Source organism: Schistocerca cancellata, unplaced genomic scaffold (assembly GCF_023864275.1).
Source record: "Schistocerca cancellata isolate TAMUIC-IGC-003103 unplaced genomic scaffold, iqSchCanc2.1 HiC_scaffold_780, whole genome shotgun sequence".
In the NCBI taxonomy this organism is placed as follows: domain Eukaryota; kingdom Metazoa; phylum Arthropoda; class Insecta; order Orthoptera; family Acrididae; genus Schistocerca; species Schistocerca cancellata.
The window spans coordinates 5,989,915-6,009,345 of NW_026046791.1; the positions used below are offsets into that span (position 1 = coordinate 5,989,915).

General features: G+C 41.8%; 1 protein-coding gene across 1 annotated transcript; it reads right to left on the minus strand.

The window, feature by feature from the left end:
- Positions 1-2,158: 2,158 nt before the first annotated feature.
- On the minus strand, positions 2,159-18,817 carry LOC126143118 (calexcitin-2-like). The gene is made up of 7 exons (XM_049915301.1): positions 18,713-18,817; positions 14,664-14,744; positions 11,265-11,317; positions 7,884-8,003; positions 6,283-6,397; positions 3,788-3,885; positions 2,159-2,701 (listed from the first exon to the last, which is right to left on the minus strand). Exons 2-7 carry the CDS (start codon positions 14,713-14,715, stop codon positions 2,585-2,587), a joined length of 555 nt encoding a protein of 184 aa, XP_049771258.1. The 5' UTR covers positions 14,716-14,744; positions 18,713-18,817; the 3' UTR covers positions 2,159-2,584.
- Between the last annotated feature and the right edge of the window lie 614 nt (positions 18,818-19,431).

The following is a 19,431-nucleotide window of genomic DNA, read 5'->3' on the forward strand; positions in this document are numbered from 1 at the left end:
AGCTCGCGATGCTCACGATCTAACCGACCAATTAGAGAGAATTTGGCATAACATCCCTCAGGAAGAAAGTCGACAACACTGTGAATCAATGCCCAGCCGAATAGCTGCTTGCGTAATGGATACATGTGGACCAACGCATTATTGATTTACTCAGTTTCTGATTATCTTTCTTTTGAATAAATTATCCATTTTTTTCTGAAATGATGATAATTTGTTTGTCGGAACATATAAATCACATCTACCGATTTCCGTACCGTTCGGATAATTCCTTCACGGTGCGTCGTTGTCTTGTTCTGTTGTGTGTTACGTGAGTTCCCATTTCACGCCATGCCTAGACATTTATAACCAATGTGACTTAATAGTTGTTTGATAGATCATGAATGCGACACTTCGTAACAATGTGCAACAGGTAATTTTAACAAAAGATATTTTTACATGACATAATTGATACTTTTCTAAAAAAAATTGTAAATAAATAATTACCTACACATTCGTCGATTGGGCAGAAGGATTTGTCAGTCAGAAAACCTTTTAATTTGTTTTAAAATGCTGGTTGACTTTTGTTTAGATTTTGGTGCTATTTGGTAAATGATGAGAGACCTTTTTTGGCAGCATAATTTATCCTTTTCTGTGTCAAGTAATACAGAGTAGCGGAGATCAGCCTTTTTCCTATATACATATCTGCTACTTTGGAGTTGGAACAGGTTATCATTAAAAAAACTTCATAAGTGACTATATTTATTGTGAAGCAGCTGTGAATAGCCCTAGTTCCTTAAGTGAATATCTGCAAAATAATCTTGTGGAGCCTTCAGTTATTACATGCTTTTGTATAACAAATCCCTTTTTTCTCACTGATGAGTTACCCCAGAACATGATGCCACATGAAAGCAGTGAATTAAAATAACCATAATAACCTAATCGACTGATACATTTATCACTAAAATTTGCTATGACCATAACAGCACAAGTTGCTTACCTCAAATGTTTCAGCAGATTACCAATGTGTTTCTTCCAGTTCAGTCTCTTATCAATGCACATACTCATAAATTTGGAATATTCATCCTTAGCTACAAATTCCTGCTCAAGGTCTATATTTCTTAACTATTTTATACCATTTTGTGTACAGTACTGTATATAGTGTGTTTTGTCGAAATTTATTGGCAGTCCAATTGCGGAAAAACACCTAATAATTTCCTGAAAGGCATTATTAACAATTTTCTCAGCTAATTCTTGTTTTTTAGGTGTATCATCAGCAAAGAGAACTAGCTTTGCATCTTCATGAATACAAAGTGGCAAGTCATTAATGGGTATTAAGAACAAAAAGGGACCCAAGACTGAACACTGTGGAAGCCCTGTGTCACTTATATAACAATACTTAAGCTAGCTAGGAGAATTCCATAATTACCTTTTTGAGGACAATGTACTCGAATCTACCATGCAAATAGTCTTCGAGCCAGTCACGTTTGTCGTGAAACTATTCCCTATGTTTGGAGCTCTTTTCACAGATTACAGTGTCGAATGTTTTCCAGGAACCCTGGAATGTACCTGGTGGCCACCTTGCACACGTCACAGGGCCCTGTGTGTACAGAGGGTGAGTTTTGTTTTCAGTGAGTAATTGTTTCTGAACCTGGATCATCTCACGACTAAAGCTTGGGCTTCTTTCTTCTGGAGCTGTGCATGCACCATCTGAGCAGGCACGGTCTGTTAGTCAGTTAAGTCAGACGTCTGATGTGACAGCAGATCAGTGTAGCCACCTTACGCGACACAAAGATCGCACTACTTGACTTGAAGACAACTACAGAGTCATCACAGGACATTAGAGAAACGAGAAGTATGTCACTGTGTGATAGCTAACTCACAAGACCAGTTCTAGAACTGAATTGTTCCTTTCAGGGTGTTCATATTACTTTGTAAATCACTTAGTGTGGTATGTTTGGGTAACACAAATGACACCTGTTTCTTGTTTAATTTTGCAGGAATGATGACAGGAACTGAAACCATATTTGTTTGGTCATGTCTTTTCTTTATTTTCAACAACTCATATAAATACAAAATATTGTTCAGCACAGAGTTATACATGATCTGCACCACCTTCTTCATTAAATAAAATAATTATCTGTTATATTTGTAAAAACTATTTTCATTTTAACAGAGGAAATTGAGGAATAATTGTGTGTCAGGTCCAGATAAAGTTAACGGAGTGTGTGTGTGTGTGTGAGGAACTCGCGTGGGGAACATTACTTTGATAACAGAATGAAAACAATAGTGATAATTTGTACAGGCCTATGTCTATGACAGTAATATGCACTTATATGTCTTCTCCTTTTTGTTGCATGAATTTAAGAGAGTCTGGGTCATGGATGTGTGGAGCAAACAGCAGAAGAGATGGCCCTGCCTGGTGACCAATGGATACCATTGCTGTCCCTCATAACATATAACAGCAGAGCAGTAACTGCCGACACTGGGATTAGTGGATCTTCAGCTGTGCACATCCATAAGAGAGGGCCATTTCCGTATGCTTTGTCTTCTCATCCCTCCTCCATCATCATTTTCCCTCTTCCTCTGTCTCACTTCCTACAGAGGCCTAATCGAATGAAGTTTTGCCAAAGATGAAGTTTCCTGGAGCTTGAGGGTCCGTTGAAGAGAAGAACTCACTCCACAGCTTCTCGAAGACTTGCGGTGTAACCTTCACAGTCTGATTCTGTAAGAGACACACGAAATTCAGCCCTCGGCATAACATTTGTGCGTTTGTTTCTGTGTGGTCAAATACACATTGATGATGAAATAGTTAATACAGATATAAAAAAATAAGAATAAAAAAGAACAGATAACAGTTTACAACCGATGTAAGATGTAGTGAAATGAAAGGAGCAAGTGGTCAAATCAAAATATCCACAACAAGAAAGGCATCTATAGAAGTACAAATACAAAACGCTATATGACGATGTTGACAATGGTTTCTTTCTGTGTATTTGAGTCCTTAATGATGGCCCATAATCTCAACAGAGTAGAGGCACTCGAAAGATAGGTTATAAGAAAAGTAGAAATGCATCAAGTCTCATAATTGGTCACTAACGAGATTCAGCATCTTGCATATAAGAGAAGAGGACTACTACTTTTAACAGATCTAACTTGTTCTATGAGTTCGTTTAAGCAGATGAAATGGATTTTTGTTGTCAAGGTTTGGCACCTAGTTAGTAAACTGTTTTAAAGGGTCCAGCTGAGGGAAGCGTCATACTTGTGCAGTACAATAAACAGTTTTTTATTAAAAAAAAAAAGAATAACAGAATAAGTATATGCCTCACATTGTATCTGACCATCTTCACTCGAGTCGTGAAAATTCCAACAAAGACAGCTTGTTCTGGCAACCGCGTTTTGGGACTGAACGGTCGACTTCATAGCTGCTGGGGGTAGCCTGCTAGCAAACTGGGTCTGGAGGTTGAATGTATAAAACGGTGACATGCGACCATTCAGCTGCAGCTGTTCATTTCTGAAGACAGTCTACACTCTACACTACTGACAGTGTCAACAACGAGTGTCGCCTGTAATGTGTTAACCCCTACAGCCTGTGGTGAAATCTACATCAATTCCTTTATGTTATAACAAGCACATTATCGGACATAACGTTCAGACTGCTTTATGAGACGCCTTCACAGAGCGCCTTACAAGTGATGAAGAGCAGTGAGAGTGAGCTACTGTGTCCTCCCCTCTGGTTCCAGAGCTAAGCCGCTGTGAGTGCAGTAGGCTATTCTACTGCCTCACTTGTTGTCGTCGGAACCAAACTTACGTTGGTGAACTTGCTGAAGGCGTTCTTGCACTCGTCTGCTGAGATGCCGTAGCTGGTGTAGACTTTGACGAACTCGTCCAGGTCGATACTCCCGTCACCTGTCGAAAGGAAAAGGTGGCAACTGTCAGCTCCAAAGGAGTACGCGTTAAAATGACGAGTTACGTCCACAGAGCCACGACAATGTGAGATTAGTTAATCCTAGTGCTGAGGTGTAAAGAAATCATTTTCACTGTACTGCATACTTATAGCAAGTAACACCAAACTTTCTCTTATGTAAACCACTGGGAAGATGGCAAAATTCGTAATATGAAGCACCCAACAGCAAGCACAAATTGTACCCAAGACATACTTTTGCTACATGGTTATGGCTGAATTATGACATATACTTGGGCTAATGAGGAAATAACCATAGCCACACCCACGACAGCTCATCTGAGCGATCCTTTTAGCTATAATTTGGCACGATACCTACATATAGTATTTCTCAAACCAAGATGGATATCCTATTATTTCATTTGGAAGAAGCAAACACATACAAGGGAAGACTTTTAATTCATATGAAATTATTAATTGGATGTATTTGCTACAAGATGAACTACAAATCTGCCAAAAAATTAATGCAAATTTTTATACATAGAATTTTCTTACTAAGTTTTAGTTTTCACTTTGCTGAATACAAAAGTGCAATTTCATTGATCAAAAACCTATCATAAAAGAATGGAAGACGTATAAGTTTTAACCTATGTAAATACAGCCGGCCGCAGTGATCTAGCGGTTCTAGGCGCTCAGTCCGGAACCGCGTGACAGCTACGGTCGCAGGTTCGAATCCTGCCTCGGGCATGGATGTGTGTGATGTTCTTAGGTTAGTTAGGTTTAAGTAGTTCTAAGTTCTAGGGGACTGATTACCACAGATGTTAAGTCCCATAGTGCTCAGAGCCATTTGAACCATTTGTAAATACACCATGTATTCTGCGAACTTTAGGTTTTAAATGAGAAGTTAATTAAAAAACTGAAGCTATCGTTTTCTTACATTTCAATTTTAATGTCAAAATATATCTACATTTATCTGAATTCAGCTTTGTTTAGAAAGTTGTTAGTAATATGATATGTTTGCCCTTGTCAAAGATTTCCACGAGGAAATAGTGTATAGAAAGACTGAAGGCATGCCAGTTAGGTGTTTTTTGTTACATTGCTTCAAGATGTCTAAACTGTTCATAATGTATCATTTGTCTGTGAAGAACTAGTCTTGTGTCAATTCTTGTAAACGTATTTTATGTGGAGAGATTTTGTTTTAGAATATGTGAGTGGAAGAGCAATTATAGTGGATTCAATGGAAATTCGTGTTTTAATTTGCACATATATCAACTTGGGACCCCTGGTCAAGAAGATGTAATTAGTAACTCCAAGCATCTTCAAGTTCACCAAAAATAATATAAGTACTAAAATTAATTGTTATTTACAATTTTCACTTTGCACAAGGCAAAAGAATTAAAGGCTGCCTTTCTTAAAACCCCATCATTTTTCCGCACTAAGACACATAAGATTCAAATTTGGCTCAAAGGTCCTACATCCTTCTCCTACAATTCTGCGAATTATAGTTGTGATTCATGCTAAAAAGTCATCCCAAGACACAGATACTGAAGCATTGCTGAGGTACATGAAATCTTTTGTATAATTTGCAGAAAGGTAAACATTATGATACACAGGTACGTAGCTTGTTGGGAAAGTTGGAAGTTATGATGGTTTTACTCATCCAGGATTTTTATATTTACTATTAAAAACAGTCTTGATCACAATTCATTTATTAAGCTGACCGGTTTCGACCACTACTGTGGTCATCTTCAGACCATTGAGACCACTGAGTGATTCTCCAGCAGATTGAGGTTCCTACTCAATGGTCTGAAGATGACCACAGTAGTGGTCGAAACTGGTCACCTTAATAAATAAATCGTGATCAAGACTGTTTTTAATAGTACATATTTGTATCACATTGATCACTATAGTGTATTCAAAAGTAATCAAGATTTTTATGTCTAGGATGATGCGTGTTTTGTGAAAGCTATAAGGTATGACGTATTGATAACTGATTAAATTACAGTTTCCTACAGACATATGAGTCTCAACTTTATCTTCGATAGCGATAGGAGCTGAAGTAAAGAGTTAAAATTTTTTGCCAACACCAGGACTTGAAACCGGGTCCCCCACTGCAGTGGTGTGCCAACCGCCACACCACTGCAGAAGGCGTGACTTCGCGTTTGTGTTAGGGACAGCCTTGGACTAGGGCAGTGTGGTGTGAGCCATAGTGTCACAGCCGTGTAGTGGTTAGCACTGTGTCTAGTAAGCGGACGACCTGGGTTCAAGACCTGACTTAGGAACAAATTTTAATTCATTACTCCAGCTTCTATCCATATTATTAGCATCACAATGATAATGCAAGAAAGAAGGGTTCTGCTAGAGGAACCTTCTCCGTGGACTCGTCCAGCCCGCTACTGTACCTGAGGCGTCGACGTGCTGGAACATGAAGTCCCGGTAGCGGCTCTGCCAGTGGAGCGCCGAGTCGCCGCCCTTGGCGAAGTCGTCCCACATCTGGATCCACTCCGCCTCGCTTACCTGTCAGTGGGCACACGCCAGGCAATCAGTGGCCAGTGGTAAACAAATGGGGAAAAGGACTGTGACTTCTCCGTGTGACGAAAATTAGTTTTGCTGCCACCGCTCGATGGAAATATCGGCTACTGCACACGTCTCCAAGTTAATGCGTGTATGTGTTTGTAGGTAATGCAAGCACTATGGTGAAGATGAGCAAAGAAGCATACATTGTGAAAACAGTAAACGAATTTTTTGTGAAAGTTACTGACTGATGTCGCAAAATAGTCCTAGATTTAATCTTTGAAAAATGTAGTTCATTCACTTTTGTACTGTCAAAAATATCTCACTTCCTGTTAATCTAGTGCATCAAGAAGAAATAATAAAGAGCGTAGAAAACTTCGAGTTCGTCGGTGTTCGTATTGGCGAAAACTTAAATGGAAGCAACCATATACATCGACCGAGAAAGGGGGCGAGAAGGTTCAGACACGGGACTCGCATTCAGGAGAACGACGGTTCTACACGCGTCCGATCATCCCCATTTAGGTTTTCTGTGATTTCCCTAAATCGCTACACGTAAAAGCCGCGATGGTTACTGTGAGAGAGCACGGCCGAATTCCTTCCCCATCTTCCCCTAGCATGATGGGGCTGATGGCCTGCTGTTTGGCCCCTTTCCTCAAATCAATGCTCCAACTGGCCATACACAGGATGTTTGGGGGATAACTACCCATGTCGCAGCATTCTGCAAAACATTACATCAGTGTTTACATCACTGGCAACCTAATAGCTACAGCTGTTAGGAGTAATATGTTTTTTCTACACCGGTTAGTACCTGCAGATACTCATACTAGTAGCATTAACAAGTCATCAGTATTTGTATTCTCCCGGCCAGCATGTCAGCTATCAACGTGTGGACACAAAACAAACAGTTAACACAGACAGGTGTAGTCAACTACATGGAACAGTTGCGACCATGCCCGAAACATCAGGTAGTAAATTATGTGACATGTTTGTCAGAAGACCGATAGACACAAAGAGAGAAAGAACGAAGAGTGTTACAGAATATCTCACTCACAAGATGGCTATACACTGCGCAGCCCCGGAAATTCCAGAAGCGGACGGAAATTAGTTGCAACACGAGATGCGAAAACTGACCCGTTGAGAGCGATGACGGTATTTAAGTTATAAATAATCGCTGTTTTTCGGGATTTGTACAGTCTAAGCTCTTTTTTCACTTTTTACTAATAACTCATGTTAAAAACCGACATGTCAGTTTACCACAGCAGCAGTGCTAACATTTTTATTTTTAATAAATAGTTTTTTTAGAAAAACAGGTACTGTTTATTTCAACATTTTTATTATTCTGAGATACTCAGGTATTGTAGAAAATGGGAAAGGTGATCAGAGGTTTTTAATTAGAAAAAATTGGGAATAAAGGTGTGACAGAATAACAGGTATGGCCTCACTCGGACAATAATGTGAGCCTCCAGCCCCCAGCCTCCAGCCTACTCACCTCCCCGTCGCTGTCGGCGTCCGCCCTTTGCTGCAGAGCCTGCCACACCTCCAGCAGGGCGCCCCGCGTCTTCTGCTGCTCCGCGCTGCCCTCGGCCCAGCCGCGGCTGCGGCAGATTTTCTGGAACACGGCACAGCTGTGGTCACACCCACCTGCCCACCTCTGGTGTAACACCTCCACTCACCAAATAAACCTACCCCTCAAATAACGACTACTATCCTTTTCTGTTTTCTACTCCGAACAGTGTCACTGATAAGTACTTCCGGGGTTTCAGATGTCGACTGCCGTAAAAAGAACAAGATGTAGAGAAAATAGTCACTTGTAAGTGAATATAGTGTGTCTCCAAGTTTCTAACTCGCCTGACAGGTTGTGTATATGGCCACCATTTGTGATGCGACAAATGTCAATATCCTCCGTCTCGCTGTCACAGATTGCATGGTAAGGCACGATGACAGCTCACTTTCGATGAGTTTTTGTTGGGTTGCCTGTCTGGGGCGTGAACTTTCTTTTCTTAATCAATGTGACGGTATGGAGCAAACGATTGCTTTACTCATTCTGACGTGCTGAGCCCACAGTGCACCTATGCCACAATGCGTATCACCTATCGAAACTCGCAGTGACACTCTATTGGTTGATATGTAGACACAAACTTTTTCTCTACCTGTTGTAGTTTTCAAGCTGATGTCTCCTGAATTGACAGAGAAACTAAAAAAATGCTGTAACTTGAATATACGAAATCTCCAGATTCTTACATAAAGTTTGTGTTTTCAACTGCCATTCAGGACAGACACCTGATGACAATAGTGTTAATAGTTCATGCAGATACATTTTCTATACTATTTCTGTAATGCAATTTTCTAACTTTATGATTCACCTCAAACTCTTATCAATTCAACCCTGACTATAATCGATTCTCCTAGTAGTGCATTACAACAAATACTTCATTCTCCTCTTTGAAACAAACGTTTTATGTTTACCCAAATCTTCCTGTTTCGAAAGTTATTGCTACTCAAATTAACTGTACTCTAGAATTTTTCAATCTTTAAGATATAATCTTTTGGAAATTTAAGTTTATAGTTTTGAGTCACCTAACTTGCTCTATCCAAAAATATATAACTTTGCTAGAATAAGATGTTGGTATCGGAAATACTGCAGTTACAAACTAAAGAGTTTGCAGATCATTCTTGGGTGGTTGTTGTGGTTCCATCTGCGCTCCAAAACTTTTGACCCCCCCCCCCCCAAGATAGTACCAATCAATTTTACAAATTTAAGAAGATACAGCACGTAGTTACACAAATATAGTTCAGTCTCTAATTTGTTTATGTACTTTTTACTGTTTGCGTCTTTTACATTAGTATCTAAAATATAATAGTCTCACATATTACAGCTTTGTAGTATCTCCCACCCACCCATCCTTAAACAGGCATTGTGCACAAAGCTAGCGTCAGCTGATAGCCAGAATTCAAAAGTTCAAGTCAGTGAGTTGGTGAGTCCTAATGGCCAGGTTTTGTTTCGGTCCAGTTCTGCACTTGTCGAGTTGCTTATCAGTTAGTTGTCTGTGCAAGTGTGAACTGCAGTTGTGAATTCGTATTACAAACAAGAAAACATTGTTGTTACTGTACTGCTAACTTATTTTCTCTGTAGGTGAGTAGCATTACTACCATCTCTTCGTTGTTGGAGATTCTTGTCAGACAAACTGTGGTGTGTGTACTGTAAGACCTTCGGTAGACACACCATCAGATTATTTGGCTTGCCGCTCTAACGAAGTAGGTGAGTGTCAGCAATATGTCTCGTGGTCTTATCGTGGCGTGTTTATCTTCTGCCATTAGGTCAGACGATAGAAATGCCACTTGCGCACTTAGAGTACCAGATTGACAGTGACCACATTTAAACAGAACTTGATTAATTTTCACACACATTTATTAAAATAATAACAAGCATAAAAATATCTTAACTTGGTTCTGGATGCTATTTACAATTGACAATCTGAGGTTCCTTTGGGTCTTGGTACGTTAATCTTATTCTCATATCTCTGATACTTGACAAATGTCTATACATTTATCTTCATGGCTATGTAGAGGAATATGATAATCTTATTAGGCGCAGACTGAAACTTGACAACAGATTAATGCAGACTAATGCAGACTGACTACTCGGAGGTCTGTACACTCGTAATAATACCTCGAGCGTTCAGGTATCACTGCGTGAGTGTAATTCGTGAGGAGAAAAGGTTCTACGTTAGCAGCAATCTCATTGGCTGCATTACATATTAATACGCGGATCGGCGGAAGCAGAATTTGGACCGTCTCTAAGACAGCGCCATCTCGTAGTGCGGAGACGGACGAGCGCTGCGCCTGCGCTGTTCTGCTTAGCGGAGCGCGCTTTAGTGGGAAAGTTGTGTACGCGCTGACTACGCGGAACTACCTACACAACCCAAACCTTCAACTAGAGACGGCTGACTGAATGACTGGAGTGTATTTCCCTTCTGTTTCGATTCGTTTACTAGTCAACTCCGGAAAGTGTGCGAATTGCTTTACATCACCTACTTGCACAGTGTGTTGGCAGAGCAAATTCGGCGTTAGGTTGCGTTGATCACAACGTCTTGTTTACGTGAACGGTAGACTGTGGTACGGTTTTGAACAGGTATTGAGCAGAGGGAATACCAAAGGAAATAGGTTGCTATTTACAAAAGACGCACAGCCCTTCATGGGTTCGTAACGAACAAAGTTACAAGTAATGCTGGCTGATGTTTCCCTGCAGCTAATCAAAACTTCTTTCTGGACAAAATGTTATTCGGGGTAGTCCACAAGTCACTGTGCTCGGCTTCCTCCGGTCTATCCAATGGGCGCGCTAAAACGTCTCCTGACGTTACTCTGCGTCACGTGAGAGACGTTACGAGCAGCGTTTGTTTGTTTGGCATGACTTGAGTTACACGTTGCGAAAAGGGATCTGCTAACATCTACCGAAACAAAAACCAAAATGGCTTTGCACGCTTGTTGTGCAATTTTAGCCCCATATGATACGTAGCCTTTTTTATATCTGTTAGTGAACCACAAACATCTGCTTATTTGTGCAGATTTTCAAGATCCTTAGAATATAATGACCTTTACTCAAATTTGTGTTAGCATCTACAACGTGCATGCTCCACTTGATGTTATTCTGGATCCACACGCCCAAGAGTTTAGTCTCGTTACTGTTTGCTACAGGTTAACTTTAATAGTGACCCTCGGATGTAGATCACTTATAACTTCTACAATTGTTATATTGATATTTATAATTACTTGGTTCATGTCAGATTGGTCATTAATTTCAAAACTTCTGACAATATCCCCTTGACTGGAGCAGAAAATTCTTCAGCACATATAAATAAAATATAATTACCTCAATGGCCATCTCAAAATCCTTCTTGTCAATCGTGCCGCTCCTGTTGACATCTGGAAAAAAGAGGCAAAATGAGATGCTTCATGCTGTATTTCTCAGTAGCTGTGGCTATATTTGCTAAGCACGAAACCAAACTTCTTTCCACTTACTCAAGATTACTCTTCCTTTATTTCCTCGCCCCTTCCCCCTTGATGACAACTCTACGAAATCCCGCATTTTAGAAGATTCTTTTATTGCGACTAGTGCCAATGTTGTGACAGATTGCGATGTAAAACAACGGTCCGACTGCTGCAAAAGCTGAATATCGCACTCGCAAACGCTGTCAGCACCGAAACAACGAGGACTGAACCCATACTGGAGTGTGGAGCAACGGGAAAATGTGTGCTCGTCTGACACTCGGTCCACACTGCTTCCAACTTCTGGTCGAGTTTACGTCCCACGTGTGCAGCACTGTAGGGTTGGCTGATGACGTGGACACCCACATCGCGGTATTCCGTGGGCCACGTGGTCACTCTCTCCACGGTCCTACTACTGCCAAGGATTGTTTGACCATTTTGTTCCCCAATGGCGGTGCTGCGTCCCAAGACGACTCGGCCCATGTCCACACCTCTCCCACCCTCCAGGACTGACATGTGAGCCCGAGGATGAATCGTAACACCTCACCTGGCCACCACATTAACCCGATCTCAATATTATTGACCCTTTGTGGTCTACTTTTGAGAGAAGAGTGCGTGAACGATATTCCTCTCAGTCTCAACTTGCCTATATTTTCCCGGAGGAATGGCATAAAATCGACTTGAAAACCATGCAGGACCTGTATTTATGCACCCTGAGGTCATGGGAAGATGTTTCGAATGCCAACGGTTTCCCTACAGTGTATTAGGCGCGGTGACGTGTGGCGTTTTTGTGGTTTCCTCCTGTATAGAGACCTGCTGTCCAAGGCCAATGAACTGAGACCCAACCACATAGAAAGGGAAGAGCAAGTACACGCAGATGAAATGATAGGTATGATGGTGTGCCAGGTATTTTACGGAGCTCCGAAAGACCTAAGTCGACCAAGGTCCCTGAACCAGACGAAGCTCCCTCAGAGATGCTGAGATGCCTGGGAGACACGGCTGAATTATTCCAGATAGTGTGACAGATGTATGAGTGAGGAGAAATACCAACACGCTTCAACATTTAATTAATACCGATTCGAAAAGAGGCAGTTGCTGATAGGTGTGAACAGTATTGAATTATCAATGTAATTACTCACGCTTGGAAAATAATCAAACAGATTATTTACAGAGGAATGGAAAAACAGGTAGAAGCCGACCTCGTGGATGATCAGTTTTGGTTCCAGAGAGATACTGTAACTAGCGAGGTATTTGCAGATTTAGTGAAAGTTTTCACAATGCTGATGGAATACACTATTTGAAAATCTGAATGCAACAAGGATAAAATGCAGGGAGCGGATGGGTTTTTACAACTCGTACAGAAACCAGATGGCAGTTGTAAGAGTTGAGAGGCAAGACAGGGAAGCATAATTTGAGAAGGGACTTGTACAGAGTTGTAGCTGATCTGCGATGTTATGTCATCTGTACATTCAACAACCTGTGAAGAAGACCGAGGCGAAATTTCGAAAGGTCATTACAGTTCAACGAAAAGCTAAAATTATTAATGCAATGAGAAAGCTAAAATCAGAAACAGTAAATGTTGCGATATGCGTGGAGGCAGATTTAAGTAATAACAGAGAGGTAAACTGAGACTTTCAGTAAATAAGAGTGGAATAGGTTGTCGCTAAGGAAGGTGGTAGGAAGTAGAGAATTTTTATTACACTGAAATTATGAACATGAGTATTTATAACATCGAGACGGAGGGCATTCACTACAGTAACACGAGGAAGAGCTGAAAAGTAATGCCTTCCAATTTTTATGTAAAAATTATGTAGGCTTTTTAGTAAACCAAACGTTGCTAACATTCTACATGTTTCTTCTTCACGTGTACATATTTATTTCTCAACATAGTCACCCTGGCGACGAACGCATTTCTCCCAACGAGAGACCACTTTGTTGATACCGTCACTGTAGAGTGCCTGACCTTGTTGACGGAGCCACGACCTCACCTCTGCGTGCACCGCTTCGTCACTGTCAAAGTGAGCTCCTCGAAGGTGTTCGTAAGTTTTGGAAACAGATGAAAACCTGATGGGGCCAAATTGGAGCTGTGTGGAGGGTGATCGACGACGGTGAACCCGAGGCATCGGATAGCTGCAGATAAGGCTGCGATCGTGTGTGGCCTGGCGTTATCGTGCTTTAGGTGAGGCTGATCCATGTGTGGACAAAGGCTTCAAAGTCAAAACCCGATTACAACACGTTGTTTCTCACGCACCGACAGAGTTACGTTAGCTTTTGACCAACATTTTATCAATAAGTGTGTGCATTTGATTTCTTTGTTATTGTAATTAGGATTATGAAAAATTTTAACAAATATGTATTGCCCACTGCCCAAAACAATTTGTAAAATTTTTTTGTGGGGAGTATGGGGGCTATGTAATTAGGCTGTTTATGTTTTCTTTATGTAAGTAGGCTGTTTATGTTTTCTTATTGGCAACGTTACGTAGCGCTCTATATGAAAATCACTGGCTGTGCTGTGTGCAGTCTGTGGCTAGTTTGCATTGTTGTCTGCCATTGTAGTGTTGGGCAGCGGCAGTTGGATGTGAACAGCGCGTAGCGTTGCGCAGTTGGAGGTGAGCCGCCAGCAGTGGTGGATGTGGGAAGTGAGATGGCGGATTTTTGAGAATGGATAATCTGGAAGTGTGTCCATCAGAAACAGTACATTTGTACGAATGGATGTCATGAACTGCTATATATATATATTGACTATTAAGGTAAATACAGTGTTTGTTCTCTATTAAAATCTTTCATTTGGTAACTATGCCTATCAGTAGTTAGTGCCTTCCGTAGTTTGAATCTTTTATTTAGCTGGCAGTAGTGGCGCTCGCTGTATTGCAGTAGTTCGAGTAACGAAGATTTTTGGTGAGGTAAGTGATTTGTGAAAGGTACAGGTTAATGTTAGTTAGGGCCATTCCTTTGTAGGGATTTCTGAAAGTCAGATTGCGTTGCGCTAAAAAATATTGTGTGTCAGTTTAAGCACAGTCTTGTATAAATTGTTCTAAGGGGACGTTTCACGTTTATTTAGTTAAAAAAAAGGTTCAAGAATTTTCACATGACAATTTAGAGGGCTTTACTTTTCAGCACGTCCCCGTGTGGGAAATGAGGTGCCGCATGAAAAAGAAATTATCTGTTGTGACCAGAAAATTCGTCATTTTGCAAGCTTCAGTTGTACCAATAATGAAGTAATTATGCAGGTAATTGTAGCAATTTTTTTGTATACAATCAATAATTATGCCAGACGACTCACCGAAGAATACGTGGAAGACGTACATCAGTTTCTTCTTCCTGAAGTCTGCCATCGCGCTGTTTTTGGTGTTGTATTAACTTCCTGCAAGAAGCAAACAGAGCAGCTAAAGTGTGTTGACCCACGTACTAATTCTCATATGAAAAACACAAAAAGTTTATAAACATGACAGTGTCGTTGACAACAACAGTTCTGTTTTCAAACTAATAGCTAATATTAATTGAAAGTGAGTTAAAATAAAACAATAGCTGAAATCGCTAAAACCGAACGAGGCTCTACGGCTTAAAGGAATCCCTACGCCGGTCTGTTGTGTTACATCAGAACGTATCCTGAGTTCAAACAAGTAACCCCCTCCCTGCCGGACAGGGCAGTCTCGGGGCTGAGGGATTCCTCCAGACCCGACCAGCATTACACTCGCTACCACAGGTACACTAACCAGCGACAGTACAGACACATCTGGTGCCAAACGAAATATGTGACTGGAATGAGGATATTTGTTTACTTGTTAGCGTGTAGAGAAGTCTGAAGCTGCACAAAGCGCCGTGCAGAGTTGTACCAAAGTAAAATTCCATCAAGAACATCACTACATTGTGAAAGAGCATTTCCTCGCTAATGCGTAGCTTTAGGTGGGGGACGCCTCTCGAAAACTACTCCCTAACCAAATCAATAAACCAATATTCAGATAAGCATAACCAAGTCATTTAAACTATTACCACTGCATGAAACTAAAAGACGGCTACGGTCGCAGGTTCGAATCCTGCCTCGGGCATGGATGTTTGTGATGTCCTTAGGTTAGTTAGGTTTAACTAGTTCTAAGTTCTAGGGGACTAATGACCTCAGCAGTTGAGTCCCATAGTGCTCAGAGCCATTTGAACCACGAAACTAAACATACAATTAAATCTTTTAACAGTGACTGCAAATCTAAGTAATGCTGTTTCCTTCCTTCTTGTGTTTTCTGCAACCTGGGGCGCCAGCCGGATATGTTGTGTTCGGTGTGCGAGCACGAAGAATTTTGCACGACAAAACAATGTCTTGTCAGGTGCTTATGCTGCCATGTGGCACGGACGAATAATTTCTGTATCGAGTCAGGCTGTATACTCATGAACTGCCCATTATTCAAACACAGAGGCTTTTAAAGTTTTATTGGTGAAGAATTATCACTGAAAACGTAGTTTTCTTATCGCAGAGATCTTTTTGTAATCCCAGAACCCTTGCTATGTGATCACTACGGCCGTTAAAACCATATTTACGCTTCAGATTCGATATTACGTGGATATTTTGCTTGCATACGTACGGTGACTTTGAACCTCTGGATCTGGGTAACGGACACTGATATCGAAAAAACTTTCACAGTTTCTCGAAAATCCTCTTAAGGACTTATTGTAAAAAATTTTGGTGTTTCACCATGAACAGAAATTATAGTAATGGCCTGAGCCTTGGTAAAAATTGTTGTTTTGAAGAGCGTGCCGCAGCGCGTAGTGTGAAGCAGTCGCCCTCCGTTTCCGGCGGTGGCGCCGCTGTGGCATTCGCAGCTCTTTGGTGTCTCCCTCTGGTGGGGAAGGGGAAAGGTTGTCCGTTCACGTGCATTTGAGGGGCGCTATGAGTTCGCCAGCTAGGCAGTCTGGATCAGTCTCTCGTCCTCAATTTGCTAGTCTGTCTCTCGTCCGAATTTGTGAGGCAGTTAATGTCTGTCTGTCGTCCGAAGTGCTAGCATGTCATTCGTTCGGATCAACCTTTAAAGACGGATAAATGAGAGTCTTTCCACTCCGCCAGTAAGAGAACTCAGCGAGTGGTCGCCCGGTCGGGGCTTAGTTCCTGCATCTGAGTCTGCGCGTTAGGCCGCCAGTCTGCTCGAGTTGCTCAGGCAACGGTCATTGGCGGTTGGGTCGATCGGTTGGTCGGTCGCGCACTGACACACGAGATGACTTGTCCGCCTCGAGCGTCGGCGCACGTGAGGTCGCCACGTGAGTCCAATGGGCCGCGCCGTATAGCGAAGGGTAGTGGCTTCGCGGCCGACACGAGAGCAGCAGGAGTGAAACCACGACGTCGGTCTGGCCGGCGCGAGCTGCGACGCCGTGAGACGGGAGATCGGCGCGCCTTCCTGCGTCTGTCGAAGCGGCTGGAGCGGACGCTTCGGGAGAGCGATTTGGGAGTGCTGCGCCAGGTCTTCTCCAGAAATTGCAGTTTATTAGAAGTTAAGTGATTGGTGATATATTGTTTCATTTACTTGTTAAACTCTACTTGTTTTCTTGGTGAGGTCACCAGCCTCTTTGTTTTGGGGTCGTCCCACCATTCTTCTCCGTTTGCTCACCCGCGGGAAGGTGGTTGTTTATAAATTGGGTGGTCCGTTTTTCCCTTGTGGAGTAGCGGCGGGTTAGAACAACCTGCGGTTCGGGTTGTTCGGTAATTTCCCTATCAATCTGCCGTACGTTAGTAGCTGCCTCTGTCATGTTTGTCGGATTTGGTGTATTAACGAATTTATTGCTTGGAGTGTAACGGCCCAATACCTGAAACATGTTTTGGAAAATTAAATATTATTGCCTGTGATCTTGAGAGGCGGTATCCGTGTACTGTAGAACATCTTAACTATTGTTTGGCCAACCTTGTAGAATTTTACATAAGATTGCATTTAATGGGCTTTTATTTAAATGGTCATTTTAGTGTATAAAGTTGCCACCCTTCCACCGTAAGACTTTTCTTAGAAGTTAAATCAACTTGCACCTTCGGTGGCAAAGTTAATATTTTAATTTTAGTGTTTTGTACCATTTCCATCCCTCCTACGGGCTGCATAGGTTGTGTGCTTGTGTGAATTGTTAAAACTTTTGGTTTAAAGTAATCTGCTGCGTCGCAGATTTGCACCAGTGTAGTCTTTCAGAGGTTATTGTGAAAGGTCGTAACTACGGCCGTGTCAAAAGGGAGCGGCAAGGTTCTCAGCCCGAAAGCTGATTCAGTCAAACAGTTCTTTCTTTCTACCTCTGAATAAATTATAACTTGATATTTAGAAGGTGCTTTCTGATTATAATTTCAAATCTGTTTCTTTTTCAAAAAAGATTTAGGCACCATTAAAGTGAATAAATTACCATTTGTTAAAAAGGAATTTGCTTATGATTTCATCAGTTACTCCCGGCAACTACTTAAACGCTCACATAGTGTGGTTAAATGTGTTAATATTCTTGATGAGTCGCTAGTAAGTGGAACAAATTATTACGAATATTTTTTGAAAATAAAACACGGTTCATGGCCATTTGGACAATTCCAACTTTTGGTGCACAGAATTCGTGATTTTTCTGGTGTATCTAGGTAACGGATTCAGGTTGTCGAAAATGGGTGAATGGTGTTTCTAGATAAATTTCTAAAGAGTGTGTAGTCAAAAGCTGACAGTTTTATTGTGGTTAGTTATTTAGATAACAGCAGACCATGGTGCAAAAACGGTTGAAAACCGATTTTTGCCATTTTGTACGTAAGTGCTGTAACTTTTTAATTTCTGAATCTTGGTAACACAAATGATATCGAAAAAGTTTCCAAGTTCCCAGAAAATAGTTTCTTAAGAACATACGTATAGTTGGATGTGGAAATCCCCACAATAGATACTTTTCGTGGCGAAAACTTACGATTTTTGGAGGCTTTCTAAGGGTCCGTCGATCAACAAATGTTCTTTTGTAAAGCAACTAATGTGTACCATAGACCATACCTCAAAAGAACCAAACGATTTGCTCAATGTACCTGGGCTGGAGGACGTATGTAATGTTTATATTTCGACCCTGTATTCTAGGATAGCTAGAGGACAGCTTTTTTTCTAAAAGGTATACCGAATGGTCGTTAGGCCGAGAGCTAGGTGAAATACTTTACCCGTTATCTGTGATCAACAGAACCCTAGATATTAGCCCACGAAAAATCGTACTTGCGCTAGCGGCTTTGTGGAAGACTGTCGAACTCTGGCCGATGAAGTGTTTTTAAAGGGATTAGTCTATACAACCGCCTCCCAAAATATTTACACATTAATCCTGAAATACTGTACAGTCAGATGCTGATACTGGATATTCCCCGCATACCTGTTGCCGAAGAGAAGCTGTGAACAGGAGGCTCCAGTTGGAAGACGACTCGGCTTCTGGATGCGCGGGCCAGGTGTCCAGCTGACAGCTGCCGTCCACTGCGGTGAATATATAGGCGGGCGAGTGACCTACAAGAGCCGCTCTGAGTGTTTGTGAGGGGATAATGGGCGTAATTAAGACAGCGCTATCGGGAGACACGCAGAAGCGCATTGCTCGATGAGGCTCCGTCGTCTCGAGAGCAGATTATCTCGAGTGCTGTCTCCATATCGGAGAGATAACAGCGAGCGTAGAGAGCTGCTGCAGCCCTGGATTACGTAATTTACGATGAGATGGACCTGTCTAGATGACGCCATGCAGCACATTAAATTTGTCCAATTACCCAGTAGCGCTTAGAGTGCCATCGTTATCTAGAGCAGCTACGGCCCGACATTCGTATCAACCACTCGCTAGTGTTTTTATCCCACTTTCCCGTTATTCTGGGTGGGAATGCGCGCACAGCACCCCCACTTTACAAAGAGCGAAGAACGGCTGCAGGGAGTGACAGCTCACGTCCGTCTATTACACGAGGGTCCTGGGCATATTGTCAGGCCTGATGTGATTACAGCCGCGGAGAGAAAAGGAAGTGAGAGAGTCCCGCTCCTCTGTGTCTTCTTGTAGCTCCCGCAGCATCTGGTGTAGTCCAGCCAAAGTCCGTGGTCTCGTACACAGGGCGCGTGTCT